Source organism: Grus americana, chromosome 7, assembly GCF_028858705.1.
Source record: "Grus americana isolate bGruAme1 chromosome 7, bGruAme1.mat, whole genome shotgun sequence".
NCBI lineage: Eukaryota > Metazoa > Chordata > Aves > Gruiformes > Gruidae > Grus > Grus americana.
The window spans coordinates 6610440-6624018 of NC_072858.1; the positions used below are offsets into that span (position 1 = coordinate 6610440).

The 13579-nt window shown below is 40.0% G+C and overlaps 1 protein-coding gene across 3 annotated transcripts in view; it reads right to left on the reverse strand.

The window, feature by feature from the left end:
• INPP5F (inositol polyphosphate-5-phosphatase F) overlaps positions 1-13579 on the reverse strand; it is a 47448-nt gene that overhangs the window by 12715 nt on the left and 21154 nt on the right. The window contains exons 3-11 of one of the 3 annotated variants that reach the window (XM_054832321.1): positions 11250-11386; positions 9713-9841; positions 7785-7952; positions 7413-7469; positions 5643-5841; positions 2963-3142; positions 1363-1430; positions 812-936; positions 259-340 (exon numbers count right to left, since the gene is read on the reverse strand). In XM_054832321.1, the coding sequence (XP_054688296.1) occupies positions 304-340; positions 812-936; positions 1363-1430; positions 2963-3142; positions 5643-5841; positions 7413-7469; positions 7785-7952; positions 9713-9841; positions 11250-11386 (1100 nt within the window). In that variant the 3' untranslated portion in view covers positions 259-303. Of the gene's footprint in view, positions 1-258; positions 341-811; positions 937-1362; positions 1431-2962; positions 3143-5642; positions 5842-7412; positions 7470-7784; positions 7953-9712; positions 9842-11249; positions 11387-13579 lie in introns of those variants that run through there. The other 2 variants (XM_054832319.1, XM_054832320.1) reach the window with 2 other exon arrangements.

Below are 13579 nucleotides of genomic sequence, written 5' to 3' on the forward strand. Positions count from 1 at the left end.
GCTAAGTATCAAATCAATTCAGGATGTCAACAGTCCTACAGAAAAGAAATCTCAAATGCCATTACTATTTTGAGGGGTTTTTCCCTTTTCCCTCCCCCTCTCAGACAGTATCTACTAATGACATACTTAGTCCGTAATGCTTTTCCAGGCCAGATGCAATCCCCAGATTAAGTTCAGAAATGAAGATTAAAACAGTTTTCAGACCCCATATTCACACACAAATGCGGTCTGCTTGAGGGAAGCATGCGAAATACATGCCTGTGTGACGGATCACATGCTTGGGCATCTGAACACTGCACTACATCATGCCAACGTCAGGGGGGAGTCATGAAAACAGCAACTATTTATACAGGATTAAAATACATTCCAGTGTATTTTATAACGGAAAAACAGCATCAGGGTCCTGAAAGCACCCATCGTATGTTTATAGAAACAAGCAAGAGCAATAGAAGAATGGCTTGTACTAAAGAATTAAGAGCAGAACGCTACATAGTTTGAAAAGCAGGACAGCCACGGCTTTACATTCGTGGCATGTTTAAGGAAACTATCTTGCTTAAAATGCGTAACAACGTCTAAGCTTTGCCTAATAAATAACTGCATATTTAACAGGTCAGGGACATAAGATCAACAAACACCAATGCTTGGTCACCCAAACTTGAACTTTTATAGTGCTTTAGTTTACAAAATGTATTCTTCCTATTTAAAAGCATTTCATGAAGTAGAAATAATAATGGCTTTTTCTCCTCCTTTTTACTCTCCTTTCATACTCATCAAAAAAGATGCAACATGACATTTGTAAAAGGTTTCTTACCAGTGCTCATGGAAGTCAAACGACACATAAGTCAGATTTGAATTATTGTACAGAAGAACTTGTTTAAGGTAAGCATCTCCAATAATCTTCTCTCTCCCAGTCTGATCCACCAAATTAATAATAACCTGTTCAAAAGTTTAATAATTTAACACTTGTCATATGGTGCATGACTTGCTTAGATATATACTATGGAATAACAAATAGCTCAAGAGTTAAAAGATCTGTAGGTAATCTTCCTGAAGCTACAATCTTTGCTAGATTGTACTCAAGATCAAATAAGCTCCAGCAGTTATGTGCCTACCTGAATTTTAATACAGAGAAGCTATGAATTCACAAGACAGGTACACAAAAAGTGGGGCTTACACATTTCTAAGTTATTGCTGGGTTTTAGAGGTTACTTTCAAGGATTCTTGAAAAATTTAATAAAATTCTATTTATGTACCACCCTTCCAATTGTCAACAAGCTTCTAAAACCCACAACTCAGCAAGAAAAACAAACTGAAAACATTAACTTTCATCATAAGATGACTATTTTATGATGTAGCACTCACCTGCTTTTTGTAATTTTTCAGCTGTTCTTCAAAATGCGCACGAAAACAGGACACTGTTTCATTTTCACCTACAAGGCAGAGCAGTGTCAGACAAAAACAGCCTGTTCGGCAACAAGTCCTGTTTGAAGTATTAAATCTAAAGAAAATCTCTAAAACCCAAGATGCTTCACTTCAAGTACTTAGACACACAACAAAACATACTGTTCAGAATTACTTTTAAAAGTCTTTCATCAATTTGCTCAACTTCAACATTGTTGTTCTACTACTATAGCGTACAGAAAACGCCATTCTTAAAGTTTGCTTTATTTTGCTTTTTGTGCAGAGTAGACTGGACAAAAAATTAGCTTTTAATAAGCCTGTTTAATCCTTCCACATATGCACTACACATCCACTTAAACATCTATTTCAAAAGAAGAGTACTTACATCTGTTTTGCATCTTTTGAAAAAGCAAACTGAAGTACAAGAAAAGTTTGCAAGTTGCAGAGGGGGACACACAGGACAGGGGATAATACTGAAAGTGCTATCTAGTAGTCTTAGAGGACAAAACTACTTGCAACTAAAAACCATAACCACTATCCAGATGATTCAAGGCACCACTGATTCCTCAAAGTCTCAATTCCTAACTGTAAATCTATCAAATTAAACATAATTCCTCAATATTTTTTTTTAACAAATCCTAGTAGAGAAGGAAAAAAAAAAGAAGAAAAAGATGAACAAAAAAGAACTGCTCAGCTCTAACCAGATTTTTATTTTCAGCCCTAAAAAACAGTCTTCAATGGCAGAAGACCAGACCTGCTAATGCTAGAAGACAGTGTGAATCCACCACACAAGCTGGACTTGCAGAAGTACATCTTTATGATCTAGGATGCCAGTCAACCCAATCCAGTGGGAGTCCGATTATACAGGATCACGAACATACTAGCTTCCTTCTGAGAAGAGTTTCTCCTTTACAATGCTAAACCTGGAGAAGATTCCATTGGTCTCTATCTTTTAAGAAAGTTCAGGCTATGAATACCTAGTTCATATAAGCATCCAGATTGCTACAGTCTCATCAATATTCTTACACGTTTTGACTTTTGCATTATCTTTGAGTGGAAAAGGAAGCAATTTAGATCTGACAAAGCCCACTAGATAGTACTTAATTTCAGAAAAGACAAAAGCACACTACAAAACTCGTGGTTATACGACATGTCTACGGTTTCCCGCATGGAAACAACAGTTCTTAATGCAGAAGGAACCTCAGCATAAGTTAACTTTGTGAACAAAGATATTTATAAAGACATCAATGTCTAAGCAGGTTCTCAAAAGATAAAGCCAAATTGTCTCCCTTCCCAACCCAGAAAACAATGCAACAAATAAATAAAACTAGACATAAAACAGGTACTTGATTAAATATTGAAATTCAAGACCTGCTGGAATTAACAATAGACAAGAAGTCAGAGCTCTGCATAGCTGCAATTAGAGTAGGAGTTAACTGGAGTCAAGTCATTACTGTTATTCCTGGCTTCTAGAAAGCATCACTAAAAGACCACTGGTAACGCAAGACTCCAACGAACCTAAGGGAACTCTGATCTTTAAGCATGCCACTCAAATACTTACTCTTGTCCAGTCGAGGCCGTGGGTTATATCTATATCCAACTTGGCTCCAGAAAACAGGCACAGAGCCTCTTGTTTGTATAAATGAAAGAGTATGATTATGAACATGAATCAGTTGCTCCGTCTCAACATAATTTGCCACATTTCCATTTTTATCAACACCTCTTCGCTTATACCGCATTCCTAGAACAAATGAGAATACTATTTAAGTATGATCAGTCTTAAACTTTAATAACTTTTGCTACTGTTTTTGACAATGGTAACACAAGAAGAGTTCTAGCCAAAATCCATGATCAATGGTAAGAGTCACTCCTATCCCAGTCCAATCCCCAAAAGTTTTGTTGACTATATGGATAATATAACTGATATACTACGAGCAGTAGAACGTAAGCTGACAGGGCAAGGTAGTCTACTGGCACTATAAAGTCACAGATATATCTAGTCCACCCTAAAGGTGGGCCTGATCTGTCACCTATTCTGTCAGGTTTAGCAAAATGTTTTACTTTAGGTTCATGGAAAATACCAAGCACTAAAGGCCACTGACAAATGCTCCGCTTCACACAGTGAGAGATCCCACAAGCAGATTTGCATGTTCCACAAAACAGATGACTTCCCCTAAAGTTTTAATCCATGTAACTAATTCTGCTCTTCTGACTATGCAAGTTTTTTGCCTAGCCATCTCTGATCTGATCACTAAACAGAACAGTGTTTGCATATCCTTTACTGAGAGGAGAGTACCTCACTATTTCAGAAAGGATGCAGGTGATAGCAAGGGATGGGGAAGGACTACGTAAAAAGGGTCAGAGAAAGATTCAAGGCCATGGTTTATAGAATGGAAATGCAGTTCCACAGAATCAGAACAACTCTGTTCCAAGTCCTGAAGTACCACTAGACTAAACTTTTGAACTGAACCTCAACAGCACTAGTTAAGGACTATGGGAGAGAAGGGAAGAGGTTAGGAATCGGGAAGTGAAACAAATGTAAAATACCTATCATAGGGACCTTTACAGGGTCGCAAAATGTCAAAGCAGTTTTACAGGATTTAATCAGAAGGGGGCTTTTAGACTGAAGCATCAGATAGCCTTTACTTATGTCCTGCCACCAAAAGTGGCTCTTACACCAAAACCCAAACTAAATCATTGCACAGGAACCTTCAGCTCCCTTACTTTTGAGATCTCAACTTTTGCAGACATTAGGCTCTTACTCTCCAAGCTTAAGAGCAGCTGTCTGTCTTCATCTCATAATACCTTTCACTAAGGTCTTGGGCATGTTGATAATTTAGTGCAGTGATTGTTTTATTTAGGTTTAAAAAAAATAAATAAATCACAAAAAGTTGCCTGACAAATAAAGAATCAGATACATTTAACATAAAAGTATCTTGGGCTTTCAAATCAGTGTTTCCTCAGGTTTTTTTGGGGGGGGTTGGGTTTGGTGGTTTTTTTTAAACTACAATATTTCAGAAATGAAAACACTTTGAACACTTGGCTAAAATTATATATTACAGAATGAATTAAACACACAACTTAATCCTATAATTATCCATCAAAACATTTGATCAATTTACTGAAACAATCTTTTTGAGTCAAAGGAGAAAGTTCTACATAGTTTATAGAATCATAGAATGGTTTGGGTTGGAAGGGACCTTAAAGATCATCTAGTTCCAACCCCCCTGCTGCGGGCAGGGACACCCTCCACTAGACCACGTTGCCCAAAGCCTCATCATTATGCCCTGGACTAGCAATCAGATGAGCATAGTATCATGAATAGTAAGAGGGAATCAATAAGCAATCTTCCCTCTGCTATTCAGTTTCTGTATCTGTAAAACAATTTAGTATAAATGAGGCATACTGCAAACTAGCGACTACCATGAAACCCTCAAATATTTATTCTGAGTTGTTCCACCAAATAATTTTCCTGGGAACTGAATTAAATGCATTGAACTGTGGTACAAAGGCCAGTCCCATATCAGGGACTCACCAGAGTTTTTTCTTGTTTTGACATGTTAAAAACCTAACTGTGTAGGAAAGGAGTTGGACACAGTGGAGAATATCTTAAAAAAACCTGATCGACTGAAGAGGCTTGGACTTGAACAGAACGTACTGAAGTGTGAAGTGATTCAGTCTTTCTTTCTGTGCTCCTAAAGACAGGGAATAACTTTTGTTCACCTTGCTGCTATTAAAATAAGTCAAATAAGGTGCAGGATCAAAGCATGGTTCTTATTTCACACCTTGGCCCTACACGAACACCTCTTGGGACGCAGGCACACACACACGCCTTTTCAAGTCTCTATCAGCTGCTGTCAAGCCCTCAGAGGAAGACCTTTGAAAATTTAACTCCCACCCAGGCCTGCTGAAGTGTACCAGGACAGAGGTGTACGCAAGGTGCTAATCAAGGTGTTCTTTGCAAAGATGGAACTTTATCTCAGAACTGACACACTCAGATACATTCAGTGCCAAGAGAAGACTAGTGAAGCTCACTTGGTAACTGCTCAAAGTAAGAGCTGTGTAGTGCTGCAAGCACTACAGCCTTTTCTTTTCCTCCTATAAGCAGGAAAGGCTGTAGCACATACTTTGACAAGAGCTGACCATCTGCTGAACACCCCAGCACTCTTCCCAGCTTTACCGTCTGCATCTCTCTCCAGCACTCAGCAACAATCCCAGCACCTTGAACTATGTTTGCCTACCAGCTCTGTGCCGACTCCGGCGTGAAATAAGTGCCACCAGAAATGTTGGATGAATGTCATCTACACAAGTTGATTCCTGAGGAGGAGTTTCAGGACTGCTCTTATCATCATCAGAAGATTCACTATAGTTTACTACAAGCTCTTCAATTTGCACAAATCCTTGTATGATGGGTATAATCCAGAAGTCCACTTCAGCATTCTGAAGGTTACAAAAAACATTTACATTCTTGTTGGTTCTACATTACCTACAATTATTTCTGCTATTTCTTATATTTATAAACAGTTGCTTCACATGCTTTTCATGTTTACAGAAATTTTTGCCATATTCTTGTCTTATTTCTGTAAGAGGTACCAGCATTTTTTTCCTCCATCAGTTGTAGGGCTTTTAAACCAGGAGGAAGCAAGAGAAAGCAACCTAAGATTTTTCTGTGGAGATGAAGCAAGCCAAACCACAGCAAAGAGCCCTCCTCTACTTCCAGCTGTCTAGGGATAGAAGACAACCCCACAGTATTTAAAAGCTTCTTTTCCCCTTTCCCCAAAGGGAGTTTTCATAACATGTTACATCTGTGTTGTTTAAACACTTAAAGTAGTAATTTCTCATGTCAGAGACAAAGATAGTCAGTTCAGACAGAGCAGCAAATATTGGTAATTTACTATCTAGTTTCTGCTCAAGGCAGTTTTACAACCTCTATGTGGACATACAGCATATTATATTGTATAGGTAGACAGATAAAAATTTAAAAGTGTGATATTGCTTAGCCTGTTTTCAGCAAAACATACTAGCATAAGTTTTGTATGGGCTAACTTAGTACCCAAGCCAACTGGTTCAGGGCTGGGCACATTAGTGCTTTGTCACCCTAAACCCTCAGTTTCTTAAACAGAATGTAAATCCAAGTTCCATACTAATTCAAGGTTATCCATTTATAATCTAGTTGTATTTTTCATGTTATAAGATAAACTCCTGCATTATATACAACCTTTCACACAGCATCTAAGTTTACCCTGCTCTGACTCCATAAGCATTAGAGTATATACAATTATGAAATGAGAGAGAAATGCGGGGCATAAGCAAGATGTCCACTGTCATCTTTAAAAGAACCTAAGACTTGACTTACATTGGCATACAGTAGTAACTCAGTCGTTTATCTAGGAAGTTAAATTTAAAATTGAGATTATGCACTGAAGAAAAAGAGTGGCGGTTCTATGTTTCTTTGTGCCCAATAACTAGGAAAATGCTTTATTTACTACTCTGATTAGCTGTTCAGAATAACTTGTTCTACACTATTGTTAGAGTGATCAGCTACTCTGTTCAAGGAGAAAACCAGTATTCTCCACTTCGGAAGACAAAAATCTTCTCTCAAGAAAATTCTGGAATTCAGAGTTTCTTTCTTTTCTGCCTCCTCCTCCTCCTCCTCAAATAATCAGCTCTGTCCAGGGATAATCCATTTCACAGATAAACACATCTTAAGTTTACCTTACCAAATCAGCACAAACATATCACGCATCAAGTTATTCCGCATTGCTTTACTGTAATAACGTTTTAAATTCAGTTGATGTGCATTCATTAGCAACAATCGCAGGCTAACTAGAAGGCTGCTGGAAGGCCAGCTGGGGTAATGCCAGCTGCTCAGCTTCCGAGGGCACAGTCCTGGTCCTGACCTGTCTGCCACGCAGGTTTTTAAGTAAACTTCTATGAGGCTTAAGTAAACATTTCAACTAAAAACTGAAGAACAGTTCATGTAAATACACATTGTTAGAAATAAGACTCACATCAATGCTGATGAGATCTTCAATCATGTGCTTGTTCCAAAAGAATCTGTCATCAACCTGTTTAAAGAAAAAGGGCAGGTTTTGCAATACTTTAAATAAGGTTTAGCAATATCTTTGGTAAAGACACCAGTGTTATTCACAACAACTGTACATACAAGCCCAGCGTTCACTACTGTTGAACATAACAGCTCAGTTCAAGACATGCTACTGGAGATATTTGTTTCATTTCCTTGCACTGGAGGTGGTTACAGAGCAAGATCTTCAGGTGCTGTAGCCTATACCCGCAGACAATGTGACCAGTCAAGTTTGGGCCCCACACACATTATTGAACAGCACAACTCCCAAAACGAGGATAAACCCACACACACTTACTTTTCGCCACAGTGGTAAGTTAGTTTTCTCACACGCACTCTGCCTCTGCACAGAATTTGTTAGGTCATAGGTCAGGCTGTAGTAAAAGGAGTCTGAATCCATGAACATTTTGAACAACTCCTCCAATAATCTCTTCTCCAGCTTCTCTTTTTCTTTGCTTTCTTTAATCTGAAAGAAAAGTAATGGCTTTCTTATGGCTTTTTCTTTGATTGAAAAAGACCCCAGCCATAGCTGCTAAATGCCATTTCTAACCTTGTAGGACAAACATTTTCTCATTGAGGAGCAGGATTTTAAAATTCCTAGCAGAGATGAGTACAAGAGACAGCATCTTCAGAAATACCATGCTGTTACTTTTAGCAATAAGGGCATTCAGAGCAGTCAGACCCTGAAACATACTACTTCAATGTAAGCTCCAGAAGTTTCAGTCTCAAGAGTTTCTGTGAAGTATTGCATCTACAATTTTAATATTGTTTGGACTTTCAAATCCAAGCCATTACTGTGTTAAGAGCATTTTGATAAGATTGTATGGTGTTCTCTGAGGAACTGTGCACCGAATTTTGTCTCCAATTCTATATGGCAAGATGCTTACGCAGAGCAATTTGTAGAAGTTTAGAATCCCAGTAGAAGCAAATCCTGGTAAGAAGGTACTCTATTAGTAATTCTGCTGAAATTCTATGATTTTTCCAGTTTTCAATTTAATTTTTGACTATCTGTTGCTCTTACATAATTGCACTTCAAGACAGAGTAACTGCACATTCTGCAGTTTCTCACTAGTTCTTTTTAGGTCTTAGTACTTGTGGTGGGTTGACCCTGGCTGGAGGCCAGGTGCCCACCAGAGCCGCTCTCTCACTCCCCTCATTCACTAGACAGGGGAGAAAAGGCATAACGAAATGCTCGTAGGTCAAGATAAGGACAGGGAGACATCATTCACTAATTGTTGTCACGAGCAAAACAGACCGAACTTAGAGAGGGAATTCATCTGATTTATTACTAGGCAAAACAGAGTAGAGGAATGAGAAATAAAATCAACTCTTAAAACACCTCCCCCCACCCCTCCCATCTTCCTGGGCTCAACTTCACTCCCGGCTTCAACCTTCCCCCCCTCAGCGGCACAGGGGGACGGGGAGTGGGGGTTACGGTCAGTTCATCTCATGGTGTTTCTGCCGCTTCTTCATCCTCAGGGGGAGGACTCCTCTCATCGTTCCCCTGCTCCAGCATGGAGTCCCTCTCACGGGGTGCAGACCTTCAGGAGCAAACTGCTCCAGCGTGGGGTCCCCCACGGGGTCACAAGTCCTGCCAGCAAACCTGCCCTGGCGTGGGCTCCCCTCTTCACGGGCCCACCGGTCCGGCCAGGAACTTGCTCCAGCGTGGGCTTCCCACAGGCCACAGCCTCCTTCAGGTGCCTCCACCTGCGCCGGCGTGGGGTCCTCCACGGGCTGCAGGTGGAATCTCTACACCCCCTCATCCTTCCTCCATGGGCTGCAGGGGGACAGCCTGCTTCACCGTGGCCTTCACCACGGGCTGCAGGGGGATCTCTGCTCCGGTGCCTGGAGCTCCTCCTCCCCCTCCATCTGCACTGACCTTGGTGTCTGCAGAGTTTCTTACATCTTCTCACTCCTCTCTCCGGCTGCAAAAGCGCTCGCTCTCTCTCCAAGTGTTTTTCTTCTTAAATATGTTATCACAGAGGCGCTGATTGGCTTGGCCTTGGCCAGCGGCAGGCCCGTCTTAGAGCCGGCTGGCATTGGCTCTGTCAGACACAGGGGGAGCTTCTAGCAGCTTCTCACAGAAGCCACCCCTGTAGCCCCCCCGCTACCAAAACCCTGCCACGCAAACCCAACACAGTACTCCATTCTATCGTCCACCACAGCCTTTCAATTACCAGCTAAACATTTTGAAAAAAGCCCCAAGAAAACAGTAGAAAGCTTTACCTTCTTTTTATTTGGAGCAGACACATTTGATTTAATTTGAGTAAGAGTCTTCAGCAGAAATTTTGTGTCATCTGGGGACTGCGTAATCTTCTCTGGCTTGTTTATCCCAAAATGGTGCTTTTTACAGAGCTAAATAATGATTTAAACATTGAATTAAAGCCAATACTTAAATACACTCTAACAAGTTCAAGGAAACTTTAAAAAGTCTACAAAACAAGACTGCAATGTCCACAAATCTAGGGGAGACACTCTGAAATACAGGGCAAACGTGCAGGTTTCTATCTATAGCATATTTCTCCCTCTTTTTATAAAAGGCATTTTCTCCTGTGATTGTGAGAATGTCTGCCTCAATTTGATATGACTTGAGTAACCAGACCCATCTCAACTTCCCACCAAAATAACACTGTAAATTAGTATTACTCACTTGCAGATTTTTTCCCAAAAGATAATGGATAAAGGAAAAATAATACAATTATTTAAAGTAAGGGTTTCCTTTGAAGCCAAGTTATAGAATTAAGAGTCCAAAACAAGATGGAAGCAAGAGCATCCTTTAAAAAAAAATATATACTCTCTCCTGATTCAGAGGGCAGCTTCCTCCCTCCCAAAAACACACACATGAAGCCCTGTCTTACAGATATTTGAGGACAGCCTCAGGGGTTAGCAGCTGAAGTACCTGGGAGAGGGCACTGCAAATCTGAGATCTCACACAAGTTTCTAGGCACAGAAGCACCCAGCAGATGTGGTATGTTCTCGCCTACATGACTGAGAACAGGAAGGTATTACATCTCGATTTCCAGTCATATTCTTGGATCCCAGACCCTGGGAGATGCTAATCCCCAGACTCTGAAGCAGTGCTTCGGCAGCTTTTCATGCTCCTAGGGTTCCACCAAAGCTCTGGAGATTCCACATTACTCCTTCCCTCTTCAGGGAGGGATTCTCACGCTGTCATACAGGCACCATAGAGACCATCACAAGTCATCCTGTGTGTCCCCCGCCCCCCCATCATCTCCGTCCCTGCCACACATGTTGAAAAAAGAAGCCTGAAACCAGAATTGTTCTCCCAACAGTCTACTAACTACAGTGTACATCATCTTAGTGTACTAGGATTTACTGAAAGTCTTACCATCCTAGTCGTTAAAAGGTAATCAGGAGAGCTTTTTTCTAAGCAAAAAAAACAAGGTTCCTGTCCTAGTCTACAGCTTTGTCTCTTTAGATTATTCCAGTGGATTCAGTTCTGTTCTCAAGTGACCTGTTGCTCAATTACACTAGTAAGATTTTGTTCTTGTGTGGTACTTTCAGTCTTTATGAAATTTGGGTCTAATTTTATTGTAATTTCCCTTCCTAGCAGAACTTGTGATTTCTATTTTAAAAAAAACCCTTTTAATCAAAAATGGCATTTAAAAAAGCATAAAATATTCAGTATGTCTGCATACACCAGGAAAAAGGAGTAAGAGGCATGTGCTTAACTATTATATTTCACATTTAAATTTCACTGAAGCAGACGGGGGAAAGCAGAATTCACTGAAGATAGTCATACCTCTAATTCTAGATCCTGAGGTTCTGTTTCAGAAAGTGGAATCACTGCAATCTTTGTTATTTTGCAAACCTCATGGTCTCCTGGAAGTTTGCCAATCAATGCTTTCTGACGAATTAAAAGTAGCCACCACGGTAAATCTGGAAAAAGATTAGTAGATGCTTTGATTTTTCTGTCAGGCATTTACTTTGATTAGTCTGCCAGAAGCTTCTCCCCAGTGTAAAACCCCTGCCAGGAACCATTTGACTAGAAGACTCCAATGAATGATAATTTGCTATTGCTATGTTTGTTGTTATGCACTGCAATTAAAAAAAACCCAACACTCTAAAAAACAATGCTTATTTAGTCTCTAATATAATAAGGAGACTATTTCATAGACTTACCTGTTAGAGGTAAAGTTACCACTAATTCATCTATAGCAATTAGGCAATCTCTAGGATGATGCACATCCTCACCACTATCACTAATGGCAGTACAATTTAAAAAGAATAGCTGGAGCTCAGACAGCAAGCTAAGATTTTCCCTTTGTACCTTTGGTTGCCTATAAAGCAGCAAACAAGACAGACACAGGTAACACCTGATTACAAGATTCATGAGTTAAGAAATCTGGTGAGCAAACATGGACTGCATCATAAAGCAGCTCATGTGTGTTTAAAGCTTCACATCATTCCTGAAGTACACACATCTAAGTGGTGTAGAAATTAATGAGCCAAAGATTAATGAAGATATTGGTAACAGGTGCATTCCATACACACGTTCCATCTACAACATCTGCAATTATAGCTTTAAAGAGGGGCACAGAACAAGCATTCTCACTGATTGCTGAATAGTGCCTGGACTTTAACTTCCTAGAGTTTAATCCCTTGGTTAGATCAGCAGCATGCTAGTAGAACGCTGGGCTTTTATGAGTCAGAAGTGAAAGTTCTGTTAAGACAGATGGAAAAGGCACAGAAAGTCTTAGACATATACACACTATTTCTCCCGACTGAGCAGCAGCCAACTGAGTTTAACTGAAGAGGTCAGACACAGACATTCCAGCCCGCTATGGTAGACTTGAATATGCTTCCACACTTGTGACAGATTGTCGTCTCATGTACTATGCCTTCAAATACATTATCCAACCTTTGAAAAAAAAAAATCTTTTTAGAGGTTTTATAGCAAATGCAGTCTGTTTTCCTTGCTCAGTAAATTCTAAGCAGTACTTTGTCCTCTGACTGCTTAAGAAAAACCCAGGATTGTGTGTTTAAAAAAAAAAAAAATCACAGAAAACCCAGAATTTTTCTATCTCCCAGATTTTCCAATATACTTTCAGCATAGAATTAAAGCTCTATCAAAATTGTAAGCATCTTTCCAATAACTGCAATTAAAATTACCTTTAACACTTCAACCCACATCTGACAAGATATGTCTAAACAGCAGTATCTTCTATCTAAAGAAAAGGAATAATCATTGTAAATAGACTACTGTGTGATATGACACTCCATCCCCTATTTTCATTCTGTTACTAACTTTAGAAAAGAGATGTGCTTATGTTGGGTACTAAGAAGCCTTTAAAAGTTACAGATAGTCTTAATTACAAATTACGAGCTGTGAGAACCAGAGGCTGCCCCCCAAAAAGGGAGAAGGGGAATGAAGACATGCACCACTTATTTAAAGTATGCCATCTTCTCAAGGGAGTCCTGCATTACTTCCTGAACACAGCATCAGAATCATAACCTCTGTAGGATCACAAAGATCGGGTCGGAAGGGATCTCAAGATGTCACCCTGCTCAAGCAGGGTCAGCTCTGAGGTTGGACCAGGTTATGTGACACAAGTATAGTCCCCTAAAAACTGGTCAAAGGATAAAAAAAAAATAAGGACAAGAGAGTGACAGCAAATGCCAGCAAGACAGTTATCCTCACTGAGATCAGGTGCTGGAACAGCTTTTCTGTTCAGGCAACATAACTTGGAGAACCTTGGATAACCTGGAGGCCTTTGCCTCCAGCATTCTACCTAGCAGCCATGGGGGTAAGGTGGAAACAAGAAAAGGGAAGCTGAGGAAAACAGGCAGATTCTATGCAACGGTGAGAAGACCAATGAATTGGTAAGAAAATCCTTTTTAAAAGGGGAAATTGAAATGCTGCCAAAAACACCATCAACAGATGAAGAAGTCTACTGCTCCATTTAAAAAGAAGGTCTAGCATTTTCTATATTGCTTTCCAGTAGGCAAAAACCAATACATTCTGGAAACCCAGGGCAATCCAAGCTTAACAGAAGGGTTGCACAAGAGGGCATCCAGACAGACAGTCCTGTTGGGTATCTCCTCTACTCCCACCTACAGAAGGCTAGCCAC